The 26,820-nt window shown below is 47.7% G+C and overlaps 1 protein-coding gene across 1 annotated transcript in view; it reads right to left on the bottom strand.

Annotated features, from left to right (window-relative positions):
* Positions 1-14,375, bottom strand: part of TGM2 (transglutaminase 2) — a 69,197-nt gene extending 54,822 nt beyond the window's left edge. The window contains 2 exon segments of the mRNA XM_083360842.1: positions 5,038-5,217; positions 14,254-14,375. Of these exon segments, the coding sequence (XP_083216968.1) occupies positions 5,038-5,217; positions 14,254-14,263 (190 nt within the window). The 5' untranslated portion in view covers positions 14,264-14,375.
* Between the last annotated feature and the right edge of the window lie 12,445 nt (positions 14,376-26,820).

Here is a 26,820-nt window from a genome sequence, read left to right as displayed (position 1 = left end):
TCCTAGGGGAGAAGGGCGGTATATAAGTTTAATAAATAATAATAATAATGAATAATTAGCTAGGATGGGTGGTCTTCAACTCCCAGGATAGCCCAGCTTCTGAGAGTTAAAGTCCACCCATCATGCAGCGTCCAAGCTTAAGGTGACTGACATTCTGCAATTAATGCTTTATAGAACATGGCAAAGATACGCTAAGGGAAGCACCTTGATATCAAAGCAAGAAATATAAACATTTTTTTGAGCTTGGGGGCAAAATCTCTGCTTTATGTCTACGGAGACTCTCAATCAGCCAAGTCATGGTTGTCCCAAAGGTTTTGTTTTTCCCCCCAAAAGGCAACTGGACTTCCTTGGTGTTTTTTTTTTTTCCATTGGAAATTTTTCACTTCTCATCCAGTTCTGAAGAAGCTTCTTGAATAAGAAGAGAAATGTTTTCAAAGAAAAAAAAACACACCCCAAGAATTTCCAGCTGCCTTTTGGAAAAAGAGCATCCTTGGGACAAAAACTCTACTTAAAAAAGAAGTGAAAAATATCCCTAAATATAATATAGATATTACATATAATGAACGGTTGCAGGAAGCAGGTATATCTAGTTTAGTGAAAAGAAGGACTAGGGGTGACATGACAGCAGTCTTCCAATATTTGGGGGGCTGCCCCAAAGAAGAGGGAGTCAAACTATTCTCCAAAGCCCCTGAAGGCAGGACAAGAAGCAACGGATGGAAACTCACCAAGGAGAGAAGCAACCTAGAACTAAGGAGGAACTTCCTCTCAGTGAGGACAATTAACCAGTGGAACCGCCTGCCTCCAGAAGTTGTGGGCGCTCCAACACTGGAGGTTTTGAAGAAGAGACTGGACAGCCATTTGTCTGAAATATATAGGGTTTCCTGCCTGAGCAGGGGGTTGGACTAGATGACCTCTAAGGTCCCTTCCAACTCTGTTATTCTGTTAAATATTTCACCTCTGACTTGCCCGTTCTTCGCCCTCCAATCCTTTTGCCGTGCAAGTATAAACTTTACAAACTGTACCCCGAATGTTTATCTTTGCCTTACTGTGTGACATATAATCCAGATGGAAGCTGTTGCTGATTAAATTTACTTCTGTTACGTATCTATATAGTAGTGTTCCAATATTTGAGGAGCTCCTACAAAGACGGGAGGGTCAGATTATTCTCCAAAGCGCCCGAAGGCTGGACAAGAAGCAACGGATGGAAACTAATCAAGGAGAGAAGCAACCTGGGACTAAGGAGGAATTTTCTCACATTGAGAACAATTAACCAGTGGAACTCCTTGCCTCCAGAAGCTGTGAATGCTCCAACACTGGAAGTTTTGAAGAAGAGACTGGACAGGTATTTGCCTGGAATGGTGTAGGGCAGACATGTCAAACACAAGGTCCGGGGGCCGGATGCGGCCCGCAAAGTGGTTTCATGCGGCCCACGAAGCCATCCTGGAAAGAGTGAGGGAATGGCCCCCACTGCCTTGGCCCTGGCCCAGAGACCCTCCTCCTGCCAGAGACCCTCAGATCTGTCCCACTCCTGCCCAGGCCCCCATAGGCACCCTTGATGCCAACGATGTAGAGCTGGCCACGCCCACCCAGTAGGCCACGCCCACCCTGGCCATACCCACCCGGCCCCCTGAGGGCAACCGCAATGCTGATGCGGCCCCCAATGAAATTGAGTTTGACAACCCTGGTGTAGGGTTTCCTGCCTGAGCAGGGAGTTGGACTAGATGACCTCCAATAACAACTCTGTTATTCTATGTTCTACTGTTTGTTTCTGTATTGCAGATTTTCATGACTTTTTTTTTAACTTGCCCTCCCACTGCAGTCATTCCTGTCTATGACTTCAAAGCGGAACCTCCCCAAGCTGCTGAGGACCTGTTCAAGGCTAACCTCTGGGTGGAAACAGACTCACAAGAGGCCCCGAACATCATTTCGCCATCAAATTGCAACCTTGGTTTTGGGAAGGGAGAAGGATCCCACCCAGTCAGGCAGGGAAGGAATGCAGAATAAGAGAATAAGGGTTGGTCTTCTACACCAACCCCCTGCTCAAGCAGAAGATCTCCCGTCACGAGGGGGCCTCGGTGCTCTCTGAGCTTGGGTGTTTTCTTGTAGACGTTTGATATTTGACGCTTGATGCCGTTACCTAGTTTGGGTCATGAAATGTCCGCAAGGAAACCACCCAGCTCAGAGAGCACCAAGGACACCACAGTCCTCCTCCTCCTCTCCACAAACCCCCCTCCCTTCTAGCACTGATGATGTTACCTAGCTGGGTCATGAAACGTCTGCATGAAAACCACCCAGCTCAGAGAGCACCAAGGACCCCGCAGTCTTCCTCCTCCTCCTCCTCCTCCTCCTCCTCCTCCTCCTCCTCCTCCTCCTCCTCCTCCTCCTCCTCCTCCTCCTCCTCTCTGCAAAGCCCTCTCCCTTCTAGCAATGGAGATGTTCTCTAGTTGGGTCATGAAACGTCCACAAGGAAACACCCAAGCTCAGAGAGCATCAAGGACCCCACTGTCGTCGTTGTCCTCCTCCTCCTCCTCCTCCTCCTCCTCCTCCTCCTCCTCCCCGCAAACCCCACTCCCTTGTAGCACTGATGACGTAACAGAATTAAGGTCACGAAACGTCTGCCAGAAAACCAGCCAGCTCCTTTCCCCTCATGCAAGCCCCCCTCAGGTCAGTCCTGAGCTACAAATATTCTCCTCGATTGGTTCAGCTCCAGCAGTGGCCGACTTGAGGAGAGAAGACCCGGCAGTGCCCATCTTTGGTGGGCAGAAAAGCCCACCTGGCACAGTGCAGGCTGCTACAGAATTCCCCCCCTTGGGGGCTACAGGGAGATTTTCCGAGGGGGCCGGCAGGTCAAAGCGGTCTGGCTTTGGGGGGTCATCCCTGGCCTGGTCCCTCAGGGAGGGCCAACACGCCGACCGCTTTGTTTGGGAACACAACGGAGCGAACACTGTGGGAAAGGAGCGTCCCACAACTTCCTGCCTTTGTTTCCCTGCCTTGAACCCTTCTCTGCCCACAGGCTGCCTGGATGGAGGAGATAAATCCTGGGCCAAGGACCACGTGGACCCCACACACACACACACACACACACATACACGGCCCACTCCACTCCGCAGCCTACCTCCTCCCTTCCCACCCCACTGAGGAATGTGGGGATTCAGGCCGTGAACACCCGAGAGAGGTACAGAGGGGTAGGGAGGCTTCCTCTCCAATTCAGCTTCGTGCATTTATTTAACAGAATAACCGGATTGGAAGGGGCCTTGCAGCTGGGAAGAACTGGGTATGTCCAGTCTAGAGAAAAAGAGGACGGGGGGGGGGGGGAGGAAACAGGATGGCAGCCTTCCACTATCTGAGGGTCCCTGTCACAGAGAGGAGGGGGCCAACCTCTTTTCCAAAACGCCTGAAGGCCAGACAAGGAATAAACGGAAGGAAACTGATCAAGGAGAGATTCAACCTGGAAATGAGGAGGAATTTGCTGACAGTGAGAACCATCAAGCGATTGGACAGGAGTTGCCTTCAGATGTTGTAGGAGCTTCATCACTGGAGGCTTTCAAGAAGAGACCGGACGGCCATCTGTCAGAAATGGTGTAGGGTCTCCTGCTTGGGCGGGGGGGCTGGACTAGATGACCTACAAGGTCCCTTCCAACTCTGTTATTGTATGCTATTCTAGTCCAACCCCCTGCTCAGGCAGGAAACCCTATCCCATTTCAGACAAATGGCTGTCCAGTCTCTTCTTAAAAACTTCCAGTGTTAGAGCATTCACGGCTTCTGGAGGCAGGCGGTTCCACTGGTTAATTGTCCTCACTGTCAGGAAGTTTCTCCTTAGTTCCAGGTTGCTTCTCTCCTTGCTTAAGTTTCCATCCGTTGCTTCTTCTCCTGCTTTCAGGTGCTCTGGAGAATAGGTGGACACCCCCCCTCTTCTTTGGGGCAGCCCCCCAAATATTAGAAAATTGCTATCATGTCTCCCCAAGTCCGTCTTGGGGATTAGCCAAACCCAATTCCACCAACTGTTCTTTATGCATTTTAGCCTCCCCTCATCACCTCTGTTGTTCTTCTTTGCACTCTTTCCAGAGTCTCAACATCTTTTTCACGTCACGATAACTATAGCTGGGTGCAATATATTTATTGCACCATAACAAATATGGTATAATATTTATTTTTTATTTTTTATTTATTCAATTTGTACAGGATTCCAGGCCATTTGGTGGGGAGGTTTCATATGAAAGTGAATTCATTCATTCATTCATTCATTCATTCATTCATTCATTCATTCATTCATTCTTCATTTTCAATTTCTACAGGGTTCCAGGCTGTTCGGTGAGCAGGCTTACTCTGAAAGTGCATTTTATTTATTGATTTTTATGTAAATATTTGTTGAATTTCTTTAGCCACACAACTCAAGCAAGCGACTCCGGGTGCCTTACTCTTCTCAAATTAAAACAAATTTCAAAAATGTTAATATCATTATCATCATCATCATCATCATCATCATCATCATCATCATCATCTACTAAATAAAATTTTCTCTGGAAAGAAGTGCTGGAGGCACTTTACAACCGTCAAGAAGCCTGCACTTTCCATCGTAGGTCATGCGGTCGTTGAGGCACCTATGTGATGGGCTGGCGGTTGTTAAGAGAACACAGCCGCCGTTAAGCGAATGTGATGGTCCTTAAGTGAATACGGCAGTGTTAAGTGAGCACGACAGTCATTAAATGGCTCCACTCTCCAGAAAAGGAGGGTTGGGGTTGTTTGTGATCAGAAATAAGAGTTTTCGGCAAAAAAACCAAACCCACAAAAAAACTTGCCACCCATCAATAAAGCGATGCTGGCTGGGGGATTCTGGGACTTGAAGTCCACTCAAGGTTGGCCGAGGTTGAGAATCACCCACCTACAAAAGGTGATCCAACACATTTCCTGTGGGCCTGTTTGCCCGTTCCTGCAAGGTGTGTGTCAGGTCACACACCCCGCATCTGCAAGGCCGGCTGTGGATGATGGGAGTTGTGATCTATTCCCCCCTCCTCCCCAGAGGCGGCCGAGGCTTACCTGTCTCCGTGATAAAGGTGAGCTTGTCCACGCCCTCTTGGTACGCTCTGCCCGCGAAGTGCAGGGTGATCCGGAACGGCCGTCCTCGGCGTACGAAGAGCCGATGGGAGCCCATTTCGGAGGTCTTGTGATCCTGGTTGTTCTCCTCGCATTTCAGCTCCCAGTCGTCTAACTGAAGATCTGCAAGAAGAAGAAAAAAAATCAGATTTATTTATTTCATTTTTTTCCTGGCAGGACTTGCTCTTGCAAAAAAAAAAGGAGGAACGAATGAAGAGCCTGGAAAAGCCTTTAGATCACCAGCTGAGGCATCTCCTCTTCTGCGAGGACTTTGCGGCGTGTAATAACCCTCTACTTATGACAGCCTACTTAGTGACCGTTTGAAGTTACGACGCACTGCCCATAAGCTTCTTGAGCATGTAAAGAAGCTAGAAACTGCATCTGCAGCTGTTTGCAGCATCCTGTGGCTGTATGGTAGTTTTTATTATTATTAAATTTGTTTTACGTTTGTTAGAATATTTCTCCCAGAAATTGGTGTTTATATTTCCAGTTTCCTGCAAAAAATGCCCCATAGTGAACAATGGATTCACTTAACGTCCATTAATTTATAACTACCACAAAAAAGGTTATAAAATCAGGTTTGGTCATGTGGTGACTTGTTTTACGACCAGCATACGACCATAATCATATAGGGTTTCCTGCTTGAGCAGGGGGTTAGACTAGAAGACCTCCAAGGTCCCTTCCAACTGTGTTATTCTGTTGTTATTCTGTTAGTCATAAGTCAAGGACTGCCTGTACACAAACCGAGGCCAATTTAGTGGCACGGCTGTTTACGGAACGATTAACTCAAAGGTTAACAACGATTTTCAAAATCATTTTGTTCGGCTTGCCGTAATGAGAGTTTGGAAGAGATATAAAGTAAGATGGACTCCTTATATTTCTTTATATGTCATCCGTAGACGTTTTTTAACAAGAGAAATTGTTGACACAAACTGGGTTGACCTATGTGGATTTATTGACTTGCACTCGAGGAGAATAACAGCGCTGGAAGGGACCTTGGAGGTCTTCTAGTCCAACCCCTTTCTCAAGCAGGGAACCCTATTCCAGCGGTGTCCAGTCTTGGAACTTTAAGACTTGAGGACTCCAACTCCCAGAAATCTATGCTGGCGGGGGAATTCTGGGAGTTGAAGTCCACAAGTCTCAAAGTCGGATATACCACTCCAGACAAATGGCTGTCCAGTCTCTTCTTGAAGACCTCCGGTGACGGAGCCCCCCACCACTTCTGGGGTCAAGCAGTTCCACTGTTTAATAAATTCATTTTAACCTAAATTAAAAACTGGAGAAGAACTGGAAAGAGAAGGCCGTGTCCATCCACGCATTTTGCCCCGTGCAAATTGACAGATTTAAATCGGACGAGAAGAACTGTGGTTTTTAAATGAATGAGAAAAAGCGACTTGGAATTGGATTTATGTACTGGGGACGAATGTGTGACTGCTGAGATGTATAAATGGCCCTGGAAAGGGAATACGGAAGTTGAACACGTCCACGATCGTTTGATTAAATGGGCAAAAAAAATAGGAAATAACTTTATGCTTGACCAAGGGGAGAATATGGGGACTGAAGGACTGAAATTTACACTGAATTATAATTTGAAAGAGGAGTTTTATAAGGTGAGGTGTCGTTGCTATTTAACCCCTGACAGATTGTGAAAGATGTATAAAGAGGAGGGGTCCAGCATAGGTTGGAGAGAATAGAACAGAACGGAACGGAACGGAACAGAACAGAACAGAACAGAACAGAATAGCACACTCTTTCTCTCTGCTTTTCTTTCTCTCTCTTTTCCTATTTGTTTCTCTTTTTCTCTCTCTACTTTTTTCTACCTTTCTTCCTCTCTTCCTTTCTCTTTCTCTTTTCTCTCTTTCTCTTTCTCCTTTTTCTCTCTCTCTCTCTCTCTCTTTCTGTTTTCTGTCTCTCTCTTCCTATTTCTTTCTCTTTTTCTCTCCTCTTTTTCTACTTCTTTCTCTCTCTTTTTCTTTCTCCCTCTCTCCCTTTCTCCCTCTTTCTCTTTCTTCTTCTCCTTTCTTTCTCTCCCTCTCTCTCTTTCTTTTTCTCTGTCTCTCTTTTTCTATTTCTTTCTCACTACTCTTTTTTCCCCTCTTTTTCTCTTTCTCCCTTTTTCCCTCTCTTCCTTTCTCTTTCTCTTCCTTTTTCTTTTTCTCTCTTTTCTGTCTCCCTTTTTTATTTCATTCTCTTTTTCTCTCTCTACTCTTTTTTCTCCCTCTCTCCCTCTCTCTCTCTCTCTTTCCCTTTCTCTCTTCTCTCTCTCTCTCCTGCGTTGTAAGACATAGGATCAAGGATGAGTCAGAACCCTAAAACTGGAAGGGATTTGGAGGTCATCTAGTCTAATCCCCCGAGGAGGGTAGGAACTCAAGCCCAAATGTCCCAGCCTCTGCTTGAACCCACCCATCCGTCTGATTCATGGACTCTGCTCAGATGAGTAACAATCCTACGACTGGGAGGTAGCCTCGTTCCTTAGAAAGAGTTCAGAGAAGAGCAATAAAGACTCAGTAGTACGATGAATGGCTAAGGAAACTAGATAGGTTTAACTCAATGAAGAAAGGACTAGGGGGCATATGATAGCAGAGTTCCAATATTTGAGGGGCTGCCATAAAGAAGAGGGGGTCCACCTCTTCTCCAAAGCCCCTGAAGGCAGGACAAGAAGCCACGGATGGAAACTCACCAAGGAGAGAAGCAACCCGGAATTAAGGAGGAATTTCCTGACAGTGAGGACAATTAACCGGTGGAACTACCTGCCTCCAGAAGTTGTGGGTGCTTCATCACTGGAGGTTTTTAAGAGGAAATTGAACACCCATTTGTCTGCAATGGTATAGGGTTTCCTGCCTGAGCAGGGGGTTGGACTAGATGACCTCCAAGGTAGCTTACAACTTTATTATTATTATTAAGTAACAATGGTTGGAAACTCACCAAGGAGAGAAGCAACTCGGAATTAAGGAGGAATTTCCTGACAGGGAGGACAATTAACCAGTGGAACAGCTGACCACCAGAAGCTGAGAATGCTCCAACACTGGAAGTTTTTAAGAAGAGGCCGGACAGCCGCTTGCCCGAAATGCTACAGAGTTTTCTGCTTGAGCAGGAGGCTGGACTAGATGACCTCTGAGATCCCTTGCAGCTCTGTTTATTCTGTTATTCAGTCTTCTGGGATCTGGCTTGTCCGGTCCAGAAACAATGGGTAGCCCCAAAGAGCAGCCTGGTCTGTACAAATTTCAATCTGTACGCGTGTTCAATTGTTAATTGGAAACATTTATTTTAAAAAAGCTGTGAAACGCAGCTGGAGAACAAAAAGAAGAAAGGAAAAAAAAACAACAACAGGAGAGGCCGGCAGCTGAGGAAATGTAGTTTGGCCGAATGGCCTGATTTTGTTCCATGTAAATGGGGATTGTTTAGATCAGGGGTCTTCAAGCTTGGCCCTTTGATGACTTGTGGACTTCAACTCCCAGAATTCCCCAGCCAGCGTGCCTGGCTGAGGAATTCTGGGAGTTGAAGTCCACAAGTCATCAAAGGGCCAAGTTTGAAGGCCCCTGGTTTAAATCGATGTTTGTCAACCCGGGCAACTTTAAGACGGGTGGACCGCAACTCCCAGAATTCCCTAGCCAGCAAGGTTGGCTGGGGAATTCTGGGAGTTGCGGTCCACCCGTCTTAAAGTTGCCCAGGTTTGAAAGACACTGTTTTAGATTGTCCAAACTGGGAACATTTCTACCCAAGTTGCAGAAAAATGATAAAGATGATCACCTGTGGGTCTCCCTGGGTCTCCTGCTGCCCCCCCCAAGAAAGACCTTTAAGGGCCCCCTGTACAATGTCCACGGAGACCCTACCCCTCTCCCCACTTCCCTGCAGTTTACCCAGGTACTCCCCAAACCATCAGCCACTTCCCACTCTTCCCTGTTGCTCATTACCCCACCACCCTCCACACAAGGAGCGTGGAACTTTTTTTTTTCCCCCTGCCAAAACCTTTTCGACTTTTGTCCAAACGGATCACCGGCAGTTTCCAAGGTTCCGATAGGTCGAATCGGCAAGGCGACCCGGTCGAAACGGATCTACCAGCGAGCATCCATAAAGGACAGGCGTTTGAAAGACCCCAGGCCAGGTGAGCAGGTGGATTTGGGCCACCTGGCGCCTTGCAAGCAGCCGCCCTCCCCCCTTCCTTTGGCACAGGAGGCGGTGGGGCAAAGTCACCTGCCAAGGTGGGGAGGGGCCAGCTGCTCTGCAGAGGCAGGTCCTGAGTCCCCCCCCCCCCCCGTTCCCTCCCCCCCTTCCCATCCCACAGCTTTTCCCAGTTTGTTAATGATTCTCTTGTTTAGGTTAGAAACCTGCTAAGCAAGGAAGGAAGGAAGGAACGCTGTCCTGGGCACATTGGCACGGGGGGGGGGGGAAGGTTGGCACAAAGGAAACACTGACCCAGCCCTCCCTCCCTCCCTCCCTCCCTCCGTTATGCTTTCAGTTTCACCCCTTTCCAGGAGGCTAAGAAAGGGGGGGGCTCCCTCTGTCCCTCCCTCCCTTTTCCTTCCTTCCTTCCTTCCTTCCTCCCTCCCTTCCTTCCTTCCTTCCTTCCTTCCTCCCTCCCTCCCTCCTTCCTTCCTTCCTTCCTTCCTCCCTCCCTTTTCCTTCCTTCCTTCCCTCCTTCCTTCCTTCCTTCCTTCCTGCCTTCCTTCCTGCCTTCCTTCCTCCCTCCCTCCCTTTTCCTTCCTTCCTTCCTTCCTTCCTTCCTTCCTCCCTCCCTCCCTTTTCCTTCCTTCCTTCCTTCCTTCCTTCCTTCCTTCCTTCCTTCCTTCCTTCCTTCCTTCCCTCTTTCCTTCCTTCCTTCCTTCTTTCCTTCCTTCCTTCCTTCCTTCCTTCCTCCCTCCCTCCCTTTTCCTTCCTTCCTTCCTTCCTTCCTTCCTTCCTTCCTTCCTTCCCTCTTTCCTTCCTTCCTTCCTTCCTTCCTTCCTTCCTTCCTTCCTTCCTTCCTTCCTTCCTTCCTTCCTTCCTCCCTCCCTCCCTCCCCTCCCTCCCTCCCTCCCCATCTCTGGCTGGAAAATCTTCCTCCATTGTTTCCCCCCCCCCCCCCCGTTGGCATTGCCTGTCAAAAGGTCGCACAAGAGGATCCCGTGATTCCCCCGGGACGCTGCGACCGTCATAAATACGATGCTCTAATTCTGATCACCTGACCCTGGGGATACTGCAGCGGTCGTAAGTGTGAAAAACAGCCCTTGTCCCTTTTATCAGGGGCTGTTGTAACTTCGAACGGTCAGTAAACAAGAAGAGCTACCTTTGGCCCAACGGGTGCATCTGAGGGGGGGGAGTTGGGGGCTCAGGGCTCCTGGACCCTCCGGCCCCAAATCCTTCCCTGGTCCTGCAAAGCCTTTTCTTGTGGCCTTCAACCCTGGGCAGGGGGCCCAGGACGCCCCGGGTCCCCCGAAGGCTCAATCAACAGATGGACGCCGCCTAATCCTTGGATTGGGGCGCCCACCGACCTCACAGCCTGGACTGCCCAGTGGGAGACACAGGCACACATGGGCCGCCAACGCCCACACGCATGCACACACAGGCCACTAGCACCTACACGCATCCAGACACGGGCCACTACTGCCCTCACACAGGCACACATGGGCCACCAGCCCCCACGCGCATGCACACATGGGCCACTAGCACCAACACGCATGCACAGACGGGCCACTGGCACCCACACACATGCACACACGGGCCTCTAGCACCCATGCGCATGCATAGACGGGCTGTTAGCACCACACGCATGCAGACACGGGCCACTGGCACCCACACACATGCACACACAGGCCCCCAGCCCCCACGCGCATGCGCACACGGGCCTCTAGCACCTATGCGCCTATACCCACAGGGAGCTAGCGCCCGCATGACACTAGCATAAGTGGGAGGGTGCGTGCACACATGCACTCGCCATCCGTTAGCACAGCCCAATGGCCAACAGGCTACGGCCTGTTTCGGGCCACGGCCCACAGGTTGGGGACCCCTGATCTATACCGTGCAGAGTCTGTTTTTCTGTTTTCTCCCTTCCTAAAGGGCAATTTATAGAAATTACTAAAGGAGTAAATTTGGGCTTGGCTGCCTTTTAACTGACGGCTAACTCGTAATTATTTCAGACAGGGAAAGAGCTGGGTGGATGGCACCAACCGACTGGGGAGGAGAGACGCCCCTGCAAATTGTTTTCTGCCCAGATTTCGGAGTTCCACCTCGCTGGATCCATTGCCCAAAATAGAACAGATGCACCCAGAGCCTTTCCGTTCTTGCATTTTTATTTTTAAATTATCCCCGAAGTCTCCCTGGCTTGCGCCTACTCCTTGTCAGCCAGCCAGACTCCTGAATCTACGCCAGGAAGCAAATTGCTCGAGTTGCAACAACTGTGTTTTTTGGGGGTTTTTTTTTGACCACTCTAACAAGTCGTAATGTGCTTCGGTGGGTCACAAAAAGAAAGTTTTTTTGGAAAATGAGAGAGAGCAGAATCGGAGGCCGAGGAGCCTGCCAGCTCCGGGCTGTGGCTGAAAGGGGTCGTGGCTGCAAGAAAAGATTTACGGAAGGTTTTTCCTTGCCAGATGTTCCTCCTGTCCAGGATCGGATTTGCAACGCAACCCTCAGGTGAGTAGGTTGCAAGGAAAGCAGCGGTGGATCCCAAGGAATCTGCCTATTGCAGAGCGGTTGCAGGTTATTGTGGTTTTTGTGTTGAGGTTTTATCCTTGTAAGCCGCCCAGGGTTACCGCCAGGGAGCCGGGCAGGCATAAATCAGTAAGTCCTCTGACTTACGAACGCAACCGGGCCCAAAATTTCCATTCCATTCCAGTTGTTAAGTGAGCTTTGCCCCATTTTGCCCCCTCTCCTGCCACAAAACTTGGATGAAAAAGTCCGGTTTAAGGAAACCAAACCTTTGGCCCTTTGGAGAACAAAAGAGGATGAATCTGCAAAGTGCCCGGGGCTGAAATGCAAATTGAAGACTCAGTACAAGGAGTGCTCGTCTTACGACCGCAATTTTTGTCGCTAAGCGAGACATTCGCTCAGCGGGTTCTGCCCCGCTTTAGGACCTTTCTTAAGCGAATCACTGCCGTTGTTAAGTTAGTACACGGTTGTTAAGTGAACCCAGCTCCCCTATGGATTTTCCTTCTTAGAAGGTTGCAAAAGGGGATCGCGTCAACCGTCGTCAGTACATGCCAGTTGCCAAGCAGTTCGATCACGTGACCACAGGGATGCTATGACGGTCGTAAGTGTGACAAACGCTCACAAGTCCCTTTCTTCAGTGCCGTCATAACTTTGAACGGCCACTAAGCAAACCGTTGTAAGTCGAGGACTACCCGCGAAAGCCCTTAAACAAATAAATAAATCCACCCGTCATGATTTATTTCTGAAAATCCTGCAAGTTCAGACTGGGGTTTTGAAATTAAACCGGGCAAATGCATTATTGTGAAGGCCAGCTGTGCGAAGAGGCACAGATACCAGGCACCGTGATTGCCAGGCTGCCGGAAACAGCGAAATAAATATATACTTCATTTTACGACGTACGTCTCCCGTAATCCTATGGGGATAGGTGAGAGAAAGAGAGAGAGAGAGAGAGAAAGAGAGAGAGAGATGGGAGGTTTCTGAACAGGATAAATAAAATAAAAGTATTCCAAACTCAGTTCAAAGAATTGTTTACCGCCCAAAGTCCTTTGCCGAGGTGGCTATATATAAATCAGATAAAGCAAATAAAGCAAAATGAAAATAAACATTTCTCCCTATACTCCTCATCCATGGCCACATATTCTTTTTCCTTATAAGCACAAATGACACAGACTCGGGTCATGCAGAAAAATCTCCAACGCCGTCAGCTCTGGCCAGACTTTAATTCTCCCCCAAAGCAGCTGGTTCTTTTGCAGTTCGTTCCCTAACATTTTCTAAATAATGGAGCCTTAATCATCACTAATCATTCGATGTAGGTTCGAAAGCTTTAAGATACCCAGAGAACTTTAAGAGGCAGCGTGAAAGAAAACTTCTCTGTGCTTTGAACGTGCATTAACAAAATTTCCCTTTTGGACTCGTGCAAAGTTAGTTTTTAGAGGAACACAGGTTTCAATCAGAATAGAGCTGGGAGGGACCTTGGAGGTCTTCTAGTCCAGCCCCCTGCTCCAGCAGGAAACTGTGTACCATTTCAGACAAGTGGCTGTCCAGTCTCTTCTTAAAAGCCTCCAGTGATGGAGCCACCACGATTTCTGGTGGCGAGCTGTTCCACTGGTTGATTGTCCACCCTGTCAGGAAGTTTCTCCTGAATTCCAGGTTGCTTCTCTCCTTGATGAGTTTCCATTGGTTCTTGATCTACCTTCTTGTGCTTTGGAGAACAGCTTGACCCCCTCCTCTTATTTGTGGCAGCCCCTCAAATACTGGAATATTGCTATCGTGTCCCCCCCCCCCCGCCCCCCAGTCCTTCTTTTCTCTGGACTGGCCATTCCCAAATAATAATAATAATAATAATAATAATAATAATAATAATAATAATAATAATAATAATAATAATAATAATAATGTTGGAAGGGACCTTGGCGGTCATCTAGTCCAACCCCCTGCTCAGGCAGGAAACCTTATACCATTTCAGGCAAATGGCTGTCCAGTCTCTTCTTAAAAACCTCCAGTGTTGGAGCATTCACCACTTCTGGAGGCAGGTTGTTCCACTGGTTAATTGTTCTAACTGTCAGAAAGTTTCTCCTTAGTTCTAGGTTGCTTCTCTCCTTGACTAGTTTCCATCTGTTGCTTCTTGTCCTGCTTTCAGGGGCTTTGGAGTAGAGCTTGACTCCCTCTTCTTTGGGGCAGCCCCTGAGATATTGGAACACTGCTATCATGTCACCCCTCACCCTTCTCTTCATTAAACTAATTCCTGGAACCGTTCTTCACATCTTCTAGTCTCCAGGTATTTATTATTATTATTATTATTATTATTATTATTATTATTATTATTATTATTATTATTATTATTATTATTATTATTATTATTAGCAAAACTTTTCAAACAAGTTTCCCCCCCCAAAAAACCCTCTTTAAAAAGTTTTTTTTTCCCTGGAGGGTTGAAAATCAGGGGGAAGCCCAGACTCCCCCTCCCCCGCCCCCTCCGTGCCTGGTCCAGGACTTTGGAGTTACTTTTATTTATTATATTTTCTTTTATTTTACCTTCTGCCATGGTGCCTGCAGAGACGCTTCCCTTCCGCTCCGCTCTCCCGCTGCCTGCCCTGGGCCAACTGGCGGAGCTGCGTCGAGGTTGCCTCCGGAGCCAGGAGCCCTCTCCCTTTATAGCCAGCCCCTTCCCCTCCCCGCGGCTGGGTGGGTAGATCACCCAAGTCATCAGGAAAAGGAGAGCGAGCGGGAGGGGGTGGATGTGAACTGCAGGGGAGGGCGCTTTCCAGGAAAAAGGAAAGGCAGATTTAAAAGAAACGGAAAGAAAATGAGCATTAACACCAAATTAGGCACCAGAGTAGGTGGTGAAGAGGGCATTTGAGCGACAGGCTGGGGGGGTGGGGTGGGATTCTGCCTGGGGAAAGAGCCCCCCCAGCTGGTTTGCCTTGGTCAGATCCTGGAATTTTCAGATATATTTTACATTTTATTTTTCCCATGTTGATAATAATGAATTTCTTATATTTTGTTGTTAGCTGTGAAGTCGTGTCCGACCCATCACGACCCCACGGACCACGTTCCTCCAGGCCTTCCTGTCCTCCACCATCTTCTGGAGTCCCTTTAGGCTCACGGCTCCTGCTTCAGTGACTCCATCCAGCCACCTCGTTCTCTGTCGTCCCCTTCTTCTCTTGCCCTCAACCTTTCCCAGCATGAGGCTCTTCTCCAGTGAGTCCTTCCTTCTCATTAGGTGGCCAAAGGATTTGAGTTTCAACTTCAGGATCTGGCCTTCTAAAGAGCAGTCAGGGTTGATCTCCTCTAGGACTGACCGGTTTGATCGCCTTGCAGTCCATATCTATATCTATATCTATCTATCTTTTATCTATATATATTTATCTTCTATCTCTCCCTCCCTCCCTCCCTCCCTCTCTCTCTTCCCACATCTATCTATCCATCTCTATCTATCTATCTATCTATCTATCTATCTATCTATCTATCTATCTATCTATCTATCTATCTATCTATCTATCCATCCATCCATCCATCCATCCATCCATCCATCCATCCATCCATCCATCTATCTATCTATCTATCTATCTATCTATCTATCTATCTATCTATCTATCTATCTATCTATCTATCTTCTATCTATCTATCATCTATCTATTTATCTGTATATCTGTATATCTTGTTGTTGTTAGCTGTAAAGTCGTGTCTGACCCATCGCGACCCTATGGACAATGTTCCTCCAGGCCTTCCTGTCCTCTACCATCTTCTGGAGTCCCTTTAGGCTCACGGCTCCTGCTTCAGTGACTCCATTCAGCCACCTCCTTCTCTGTCGTCCCCTTCTTCTCTTGCCCTCGATCTTTCCCAGCATGAGGCTCTTCTCCAGTGAGTCCTTCCTTCTCATTAGGTGGCCAAAGGATTTGAGTTTTAGCTTCAGGATCTGGCCTTCTAAAGAGCAGTCGGGATTGATCTCCTCTAGGACTGACCGGTTGGATCGCCTTGCAGTCCAAGGGACTCGCAGGAGTCTTCTCCAGCACCAGAGTTCAAAGGCCTCAATTCTTTGGCGTTCGGCCTTTCTTACGGTCCAACTTTCACTGCCATACATTGCAATTTCTTATATAGTGGTTTTCAAAGTACTTACGGATTTTATTTTTCCCATTCCATAAAAATGCGTGCCACCCCAGCTGTAAATCATGTCCCTCCAAATATAACAACCTTTTGTTTCTAAGAATTATCCATTCTTTTACCCATGTTAATACGGATGCTTGATAATATAAGACCCACTCTGGCAAACCAAAACCTCCATTGTCATCTTGATTCTAGCTTTCTTTCCTCGCCAAATAAATTTCAAAATTAAGGAATTTAAATCTTCAAAGAATTTTTTTTCTCAAGTTTTATAGGTATGGTTCAACCATTCAACACTTCAACTGGATTATTTAAAATAATTCAAGAATTATTTTAATGTTTGTCTGTCATTCACGTTTCATTTGGTCTTTCCGTTCTTCAGTGCCTCCATTCTACCAGTTTTTTTGATATGAGTGTAACTTTTGCCCCGTGGTGAGTTTGCCACAGAGAGCTAACAATAACAATAACAACAACAACAACAAAAATAACAGAGTTGGAAGGGACCTTTTGAGGTCTTCTAGTCCAACCCCCCTTTCCCCCCCCCGGCTCAGGCAGGAAACCTCAGTTGGCAGCTGTGAGTTGGTTGCAGAAAGTTATCCCAGACCTTGTTTTGGGGTGCTGGCAGGGCCACCATGTTCCCCCCACACACACCATCTTTGTGGTCCTCCTTAAAAGTCCCCAGGCTGGGGGAAGTGACCCAAATTTACTTCCACGAAGGGATCTGGGCCCTTTCAAGGGTGCTTTGCTGCTTCGGTGAAATGAGTCTAGGGGTTTCCTGCCTGAGCAGGGGGTTGGACTAGAAGACCTCCGAGGTCCCTTCCAACTCTGTTATTCTTTTCTATTCTATTGAAGGTACTCCCCCTCCTCTTGCACGGAGCAATTCAGAGGGGGGGGGGCTCCAGCTGCTTCAGGCCAGGGCTGGGCACTCTGGGTAGGGGGAAAGGCTCTCCCAGCATCGGATCAGCCTTAAAGAACTTCGGGCTGCATCTTTGCTGTCAGGCCAGCAATGCTGAAACTTCTCGGCTGGGCCATGCCACCATTTTGCTAGTTACACGCAGGGAAACTGAGGCAGGAGAAGGTAATGGATGAGGGGGAAAAAAAACAGGGCCAGGAAGTCTCGGGGGTGGGAGGGGGTCTTGAGAGCAGTCAGGGTTTGAGGGAGGGGGTTTCCAACGGTCACTCCGATCCTGCCAGTTTGGCGCTTCACTAGGAACCGGGTGGGTGACCCGTCTCGTGTGTCAGTTCAAGAGGGGCTAATGCCTCCTTAAGTAACACCAGCTGCCTGCAATTAGTGCAGGTTCGAGTCCCACCAGGCTCAAGGTTGACTCAGCCTTCCATCCTTCCGAGGTAGGTAAAATGAGGACCCAGATTGTTGGGGGCAATTAAGCTGACTTTGTAATAATGCCGCTTGGGGTGTGTGTGAAAGCCCTAATAAGCAGGCATAGACATAGAATGAAGGCTACTGCTAAGCTTGTAAGCCGCCCTGAGTCTTCGGAGAAGGGCGGGATATAAATGGAATTAAAATAAAAATAAATAAAATAAAAATTAAGCTGACTTTGTAATAATGCCGCTTGGGGTGTGTGTGAAAGCCCTAATAAGCAGGCATAGACATAGAATGAAGGCTACTGCTAAGCTTGTAAGCCGCCCTGAATCTTCGGAGAAGGGCGGGATATAAATGGAATTAAAATAAAAATAAATAAAATAAAAATTAAGCTGACTTTGTAATAATGCCGCTTGGGGTGTGTGTGAAAGCCCTAATAAGCAGGCATAGACATAGAATGAAGGCTACTGCTAAGCTTGTAAGCCGCCCTGAGTCTTCGGAGAAGGGCGGGATATAAATGGAATTAAAATAAAAATAAATAAAATAAAAATTAAGCTGACTTTGTAATAATGCCGCTTGGGGTGTGTGTGAAAGCCCTAATAAGCAGGCATAGACATAGAATGAAGGCTACTGCTAAGCTTGTAAGCCGCCCTGAGTCTTCGGAGAAGGGCGGGATATAAATGGAATTAAAATAAAAATAAATAAAATAAAAATTAAGCTGACTTTGTAATAATGCCGCTTGGGGTGTGTGTGAAAGCCCTAATAAGCAGGCATAGACATAGAATGAAGGCTACTGCTAAGCTTGTAAGCCGCCCTGAGTCTTCGGAGAAGGGCGGGATATAAATGGAATTAAAATAAAAATAAATAAAATAAAAATTAAGCTGACTTTGTAATAATGCCGCTTGGGGTGTGTGTGAAAGCCCTAATAAGCAGGCATAGACATAGAATGAAGGCTACTGCTAAGCTTGTAAGCCGCCCTGAGTCTTCGGAGAAGGGCGGGATATAAATGGAATTAAAATAAAAATAAATAAAATAAAAATTAAGCTGACTTTGTAATAATGCCGCTTGGGGTGTGTGTGAAAGCCCTAATAAGCAGGCATAGACATAGAATGAAGGCTACTGCTAAGCTTGTAAGCCGCCCTGAGTCTTCGGAGAAGGGCGGGATATAAATGGAATTAAAATAAAAATAAATAAAATAAAAATTAAGCTGACTTTGTAATAATGCCGCTTGGGGTGTGTGTGAAAGCCCTAATAAGCAGGCATAGACATAGAATGAAGGCTACTGCTAAGCTTGTAAGCCGCCCTGAGTCTTCGGAGAAGGGCGGGATATAAATGGAATTAAAATAAAAATAAATAAAATAAAAATTAAGCTGACTTTGTAATAATGCCGCTTGGGGTGTGTGTGAAAGCCCTAATAAGCAGGCATAGACATAGAATGAAGGCTACTGCTAAGCTTGTAAGCCGCCCTGAGTCTTCGGAGAAGGGCGGGATATAAATGGAATTAAAATAAAAATAAATAAAATAAAAATTAAGCTGACTTTGTAATAATGCCGCTTGGGGTGTGTGTGAAAGCCCTAATAAGCAGGCATAGACATAGAATGAAGGCTACTGCTAAGCTTGTAAGCCGCCCTGAGTCTTCGGAGAAGGGCGGGATATAAATGGAATTAAAATAAAAAAAGAACCTCTGCCAGAGGGTGGAAAGGAGAGCAGCTGGCCAGGCCTGACTGGGGGAAAACATCAGGAGAGCCCGTGAAACAATAGAGGTGGGACGTGCCGAGCTCCGATTCCAGCACGGAGAGCATGACTCAGAAACCACGGTGTGAAGCAGGCAAAGGGACTCTCTGAACTTGGCTTCCATGGCTGGGCCCTGCCTCCCCCCCCAGCTCCCGAGTGACATCCCCCCCCCCACAAAAGGCAGAGGCAGAAAAACATGAAAGTTACTGCTCAAGTCCCAGCAGTGGCCACGGGCTCAGTCCGGCCAAGCTGGCTACTCCTGCGTGAATGTTGGCTTGTTGGCTTTTCCCAGAAGAGCTGGTGAAGCTCGAGAATCATTCTAGGTCAGGATTGAAGTCAGGGCTCCTTGGCTCTCTCTGTGAGGTGGAGGTTTTTTCCTTGCAGACCTTTCATGACCCAACTAGGTAACGTCATCAATGCCAGAAGGGGATTGGGTATGTGGAGGGGAGGAGGAGGAGGAGGGAGGAGGGCGATGGATTCCTCTCTGAGCTTGCCTGTTCTCTTGTTTTATAACCCAGTTTGGTTCTTCTAGATGTTATCTAGATGAGTCGTAAAACATCTGCAAGGAAACAACCAACCAATCACAGATAGCGCCAAAGATATTACAGTCCTCCTCCTCCTCCTCCTCCTCCTCCTTCTACCACTGAAGATGTTCCTTCGTTTGGTAAAAAAAGTCTCCAAGGAAACAACCAAGCTCAGAGAGCACCAAGAACCTCACAGCCCCCCCTCCTTTCCTTCCTCCTCCGTCCCCTCTCTTCCTCTTCTTCCTCCTTCCTTCCTTCCTTCCTTCCTTCCCATCTCTCCCTCCCTCCCTCCCTTCCTTCTTGCCTTCGTTCCTTCCTTCCTTCCTTCCTTCCTCCCTCCCTCCCTCCCTCCCTCCCTTCTTTCCTCCCTCCCTCCCTTCTTGCCTTTGTTCCTTCCTTCCTTCCTTCCTTCCTTCCTTCCTTCCTTCCTTCCTTCCTTCCTTCCTTCCTTCCTTCCTTCCTCCCTCGCTCCCTCCCTCCCTCCCTTCTTTCCTTCCTTCCTTCCTTCCTTCCTTCCTCCCTCCCTTCCTTCTTGCCTTTGTTCTTTCCTTCCTTCCTTCCTTCCTTCCTTCCTTCCTTCCTTCCCCTCCCTCCCTCCCTCCCTCCCTTCTCCCCCTCCTCCCCCTCCTCTCCACAACCCCCCTCCCTTCTTGCACTGATGATGTTAGGATGAGTGACTCTGAGCAGTGAACGTTGGTCCAGGAAAGGGCGTAATGTAGCTGACGTGGCTTTTCTCTCGGGAAGCTCACCTGCATTTCTGCACCTGCTCTCCCACCCGGGGGGGGGGGGCAGGGAAACGGCCAGCCACACACTCCCCCTCCCAGGGTCTAACTTTGCAATGTTTGTGAACTTTGCAATGGGCCATCGGGAAAGAACCAGCACCTTCTCCTTCTCCTCCTTCTGATGGGTTGGCGTTCCTTGACTGGGCTGGCTACTCAGCGTATGCTGGCTGGCTCCCCTCTGCTGGGTGGGCACAGGGCGCAGCGCTTCTGAGCCGTGGATCACGTGACCGTGGGGATGCTGTGACCGGGCTACGTGCGAGGACAAGTCGTAAGTGACTTTTCTCCTTGCCACTGCTAAATGAATGATTGCAAGTCAAGCAATTCCCTCGACCGGCTCATTGGAAATGTCTGTGTCCTGATTGGTTTAGATCTTGGGTGCTCGACTCTTGGGGGGCTGCCCCAAAGAAGAGGGAGTCAAGCTCTTCTCCACCTGAAGCACCTGAAGGCAGGAAAAGCAGCAACGGATGGAAACTAATCAAAGAGAGAAGCAACCTGGAACTAAGGAGAAATTTCCTGACAGTGAGAACAATTAACCCTGTTATTCCAACTTCTGTTTTCTGTTCTTGAGTCGCTTAGTCTGAGCAACGGTTGGCTAAATGTCTATGAAATTCAGACTCCCAACAGTGTTCCTCAACCTTGACAACTTTCAGATCTGTGGACTTCAACTCCCAGAATTCCCCAGCCAGCAAGGGGAAGAGAAACATTGCTCTAGAGATTCGTAAGGAAGCAGGAACCTACTCTTTAGTGATCTATTGATCTAATGATGTATGGGAATAGCATAGCATAGCATAGCATAGCATAGCATAGCATAGCATAGCATAGCATAGAATAGAATAGAATAGAATAGAATAGAATAGAATAGAATAGAATAGAATAGAATAGAATAGATTTTTTTTGATTTTATTAGATTTATATACCGCCCTTTTCCCGTAGGACTCAGGGCAGTTTACAGGGTGTTTAAAACATCAATACAAAAATTAAAAAACAATTAAAAATGATTAAATTCAGTCCCTGAAGTAAAAATATAAAAACCCCAATTAAAACTCTCAGCCTGGGCCGGAAAGCTCAAAGAGCCAGGTCTTCAGCAGCTGATTCCAGAGGGCAGGCGCCCCCACCGAGAAGGCCCTCCCCCTGGGTGTTATCCGCCGGCAATCTTTTACCGGCGGCACCCTGAGAAGACCCTCCCTGTGGGAGCGCACAGGACGAAGGGAGCTTGATGCCGGCAGCAGGTGTTCCCTGAATAGAATAAAATAGAATAGAATAGAATAGAATAGAATAGAATAGAATAGAATAGAATAGAATAGAATAGAGTAGAGTAGAGTAGAGTAGAATAGAATAGAATAGAATAGAATAGAATAGAATAGAATAGAATAGAATAGAATAGAATAGAATAGAATAGAATAGAATAGAATAGAATAGAATAGATCAGATCTGGAAGGGAGCTTGGAGGTCTTCTAGTCCAGCCCCCTGCTCAAGCAGGAGGACCTATACCATCTCAGACAAGTGTCCAGTCTCTTCTTAAAAATCTCCAGTGTTGGAGCACCCACAACTTCTGGAGGGAAGCCGTTCCACTGGTTAATTGTCCTCACTGTCAGGAAGTTTCTCCTCAATTCCAGGTTGCTTCTTTCCTTGATTAGATTCCAACCGTTGTTTCTCATCCTTCCCTCTGGTGCTTTGGTGAACAACCTGGCCCCCTCTTCCTTGTGGCAGCCCCTCAGATACTGGAACGCTGCTATCAAGTCTCCCCTGTTTCTTTTTTTCTTTAGACTAGTCAAACGCAAATCCTGTTTTAGTCTCCAGGCCTTGGATCATCTTGGGTGCTCTTCTCTGGAATTTTTCCAAACTCTCAATATCTTTTTTTGTGATGCACTGACCAAAATTGGCTGCAGTATTCTAGGTGTGGTCTTACTAGGGCTTTATAAAGCGGAACTAATACTCTGCGTGATTTTGATTCTATGCCTCTGTTTTATGCAACCCAGGATTGTATTAGCTTTTTTGGCTGCTGCTGCACACGGCTGGCTCACGGTCAAGTGATCGTCCACGAGGACTCCAAGGTCCCTCCCACAGTGGCTGTTTTTGAGCCAAGTCTCGCCCAATCTGTACTTTTATGCCTTTGGTTTCTTCTGCCTAAATGTAAAACTTTGCTTTTCTCCACATTGAAACTCATTTTGTTGGACAGGCCCCATTGTTCCAGTTTGTCAAGATCTTCTTGGATCCTGAGTTTGTCTTCTGGGGTCTTGGCTACTCCTGCCAGAGTCTCTTTCCCCTTTTGGCACAGCAAATCCCTCCCAGTTCCATCTTCATTTCGTTTCTGGCAGTCTTTGCTATCTACTGTATATATACATAAATGTATGTATGTATATATGTGTGTATATGTATGTGTATAAGATTGAGAGTGTCTTGGCGACGTTTCGGCGAGGTCCCACTCGTCATCTTCAGGCTGGTGTCTTCGGCTGCGTGCTAGTCGTTTCCAACAAATATACACGTACATACATTTACATATTTGCAAATCAGCTGCCTGTTTCTGGGCTTCGGCTGGCCTTGTATTCTCTGCATCCAGTTTTGGTCACCACGATGTAAAAAAGATGTCGAGACTCTAGAAAGGGTACAGAGAAGAGCAACAAAGATGATTAGGGGGCTGGAGGCTAAAACATATAGGGAAAGGTTGCTGGAATTGGGTATGTGTAGTTTAATGAAGAGAAGGGTGAGGGGGGACATGATAGCAGTCTTCCAATATCTCAGGGGCTGCCCCAAAGAAGAGGGAGTCAAGCTCTTCTCCAAAGCACCTGAAAGCAGGACAAGAAGCAACGGATGGAAACTCATCAAGGAGAGAAGCAACCTGGAACTAAGGAGAAACTTCCTGACAGTTAGAACAATTAACCAGTGGAACAACCTGCCTCCAGAAGCTGTGAATGCTCCAACACTGGAGGTTTTTAAGAAGAGACTGGACAGCCATTTGCCTGAAATGGGATAGGGTTTCCTGCCTGAGCAGGGGGTTGGACTAGATGACCTCCAAGGTCCCTTCCAACTTTATATTATTATTATTATTATTATTATTATTATTATTATTATTATTATTATTATTATTATCTGAAAGGAGAGAAGGGTGGATGGCAGCAAACTGGCGAAGACAATCATGGCTGCCTTGCACTGCTCGCTTGGGTGGGGCAGAATTGCTGGGGGGGAGCTGCGTGAGATGGCGGGCAGATCTTTCCTTGGCTGCAACAAGATTTGAACACTGCCTTCTTCCCTCCCCCCTGCCCCCCCCATGATGATCAAGTTTTGTTTTGGCTATGACCTCAGGCACTGATTTATTCCCATTTATTTAAGATATTTCCAGGCTGCCTTTAGGGCAGAAACCCAAAAAAAACCCAACTCCCTGGATAGCTTACACATAAAGAGAATGAAATATTAATCGTGGCAGCCTCACGTTTGGGGCTAGAAGTTCTCAAAATGGATCCAACCAAGCGTAGGAAGAAGGAAAAAGTAAAACAAACAAATAAATAGATAGATAAATAATAAAGACAGTTCCAGGATGGGGAAAGAGAAATGGAGAAATATCCTCTTCCCAGTTGCTTTCAATTAGGCCGCCGAGCCTGTTTCGGTCTCTGCCTTTTCCAGGGACCGGCGGATCCCGGCTGCTGCTGGCCGAGGCAGCCCACCTGCGTGACCTCACCTGCCAGGCCAGGCTGGCTGAGGTCGATCGTCCAGGGAAGGGGAAGCTGACCAGTTCAAGGATGCTGAAGGTCCTACATTTTGTTGTTGTTAGTTGCGAAGTCGTGTCCTGGAGGCGGTTCGGGTCTGGATGGGGAGGAACAGACTTCAACTCAACCCTGACAAGACTGAGTGGCTGTGCATTCCGGCATCCCGGGACATTCAAAATGTTCCATCTCTTTCTATGGGGGGTGAGCTCTTACCCCCCGTGGATAGGGCTCGCAACTTGGGAGTCCTCCTAGATTCACGGCTTACCCTGGAAGATCATGTGGTGGCCGTGACTAGGGGGGCTTTCGCCCAGGTTCGCCTGGTGCGCCAGTTGCGGCCCTATCTGGACCGGGATGCCCTGTGCACGGTCACTCATGCGCTCGTGACCTCTCGCCTTGACTACTGTAATGCTCTCTACATGGGGCTTCCCTTGAAGACCACTCGGAGGCTCCAGCTGGTACAGAATGCGGCCGCGAGAGTTGTCTTGGGAGTTTCCCGGTACTCCCATGTTACACCTTTGCTCCGCGAGCTGCATTGGTTGCCAGTTGTCTTCCGGGTGAGGTTCAAGGTCTTGGTTATGATCTTTAAGTCCCTACATGGCATGGGTCCGGGTTACCTCGGGGACCACCTGCTGCTGGCTTCAACTCCCCTCCGCCCTGTGCGTTCCCACAGAGAGGGCCTCCTCAGGGTGCCTCCGGTCAGGGAATGCTGACTGGCGGCCCCCAGGGGGAGAGCCTTCTCTGTGGGTGCCCCGGCTTTGTGGAACCAACTGCCGGTGGAGCTCCGGATGGCATCAGACCTCCGAACTTTCCGTCGTGGCCTGAAGACCCATTTATTTGAATTAGCCGGTCTGGCCTGATGGGGGAGTTGGGTTTTAAATTGTTGTTTTAGAATTACATTATTGTTTTTTAATTGGGCACTGATTTAATCTTTGTTTTAACTTTTGTATTGTATTGTATTGTTATTTATATGCCCTGTGAACCACCCTGAGTCCCTAGGGAGAAGGGCGGTATACAAATTAAATAAAACGTAAACGTAAACGTGTCCGACCCATCGCGACCCCATGGACAACGTTCCTCCAAGCCTTCCTGTCCTCTACCATCTTCTGGAGTCCATTTAAGCTCACACCTCCTGCTTCAAGGTCTTAGTGATGGTTTTTAAGTCCTTACATGGCATGGGTCCGGAATACCTCAGGGACCACCTGCTGCCGGCGTCGACTCCCCTCCGCCCCGTGCGTTCCCACAGGGAGGGTCTCCTCAGGGTGCCTCCGGTCAGGGAATGTCGACTGGTGGCCCCCAGGGGGAGGGCCTTCTCTGTGGGCACCCCGGCTCTGTGGAATCAACTGCCGGTTGAGCTCCGGATGGCACCGGATCTCCGCTCCTTCCGGCGCGGGTTAAAGACCCATTTATTTGAACAAGCTGGCCTGGCCTGATGGGGAATTACTTAGGGTTTTTATATTTATATATATTTTTATTGTTTTTATTGTAGGCAATAATTTAATTCTTTTTTAACTTTTGTACTTTTGTAGTTTTAAGATATGCCCTGTTCACCGCCCTGAGTCCTTCGGGAGAAGGGCGGTATAAAAATTTAATAAAACTTAAACTTAAACTTAAACTTCAGTGACTCCATCCAGCCACCTCCTTCTCTGTCGTCCCCTTCTTCTCTTGCCCTCCATCTTTCCCAGCATGAGGCTCTTCTCCGGCGAGTCCTTCCTCCTCATTAGGTGGCCAAAGGATTTGAGTTTTCGCTTCAGGATCTGGCCTTCTAAAGAGCAGTCAGGGTTGATCTCCTCTAGGACCGACCGGTTTGATCGCCTTGCAGTCCAAGGGACTCGCAGGAGTCTTCTCCAGCACCTACAATTAGGGAAGAAAAACCAAATGCACAAGTATAAAATAGCTGGTAGCTGCCTCAAGGGATCTACTCTACGAAAAAAACAGTGGGCCCTATCCAATGAAATGAAATTCAGTGTGGAGAAAAACAAGGTTTTACACCTGGGCGGGAAAATCCAAAGGGACAAGTACCGATTAGGCGAAAACCTCGCTCAAAAACAGCAACTGGGAGAGGGACCTTGGAGTCCTAGTGGACGATCCCTTCAGTGTGAGCCAGCCGTGTGCTGCAGCTGCCAAAAAAGCCAACACAATCCTAGGCTGCATGAACAGAGGGACAGAATCAAGATCACGTGAAACATTCATGCCTTGGTAAGGCCACCTCTGGAATCCTGCGTCCAGTTGTGGTCAGCACGATGTAAAAAAGATGCTGAGACATGATAAAAAGTGCAGAGAAGAGCAAAAAGGCGATTGGGGGCCGGAGGACAAAATATATAAAGATCGCTTGCTGAAATTGGGTATGTTTAGTCTGGAGAAAGGAAGGAATAGGGGAGATGTGATAGCAGTCTTCTAATATTGGAGGGGCTCAACCTACCCTCCAAAGCCACAGAAGGCCGGACAAGAAGAAGCAACGGGTAGAAAGTAACCAAGGAGAGAAGCAACCTAGAACTAAGGAGAAACTTCCTGACAGGTAGAACAATTAACCAGTGGAACAACCTGCCTCCAGAAGCTGTGGATGCTCCAACACTGGAGGTTTTTAAGAGGAGACTGGACAGCCATTTGTCTGAAATGTACAGGGTTTCCTGCCTGAGCAGGGGGTTGGACTAGATGACCTCCAAGGACCCTTCCAACTCTGTTATTCTGTTAAATATTTCACGTCTGACTTGCCCATTCTTTGCTCTCCAATCCTTTTGCAATGCAAAAGGTTTTTAAGAAGAGACTAGATAGACACTTATCTGGAATAATATAAGGTCTCCTATCCGAGCGGGGGTTGGACTAGAAGATCTCTGAGGTCGCTTCCAGCCCTAGGATTCTAGGATTCTATCATTCTAGGATCTCTCCCTTCTCCTCTTCCATGCCCAAGGGGAACTGGGAGCCATTCAGTCTTG

This window comes from Vipera ursinii (genome assembly GCF_947247035.1).
Source record: "Vipera ursinii genome assembly, chromosome: 3".
In the NCBI taxonomy this organism is placed as follows: domain Eukaryota; kingdom Metazoa; phylum Chordata; class Lepidosauria; order Squamata; family Viperidae; genus Vipera; species Vipera ursinii.
This window is presented reverse-complemented; position numbering and strand designations above follow the sequence as displayed.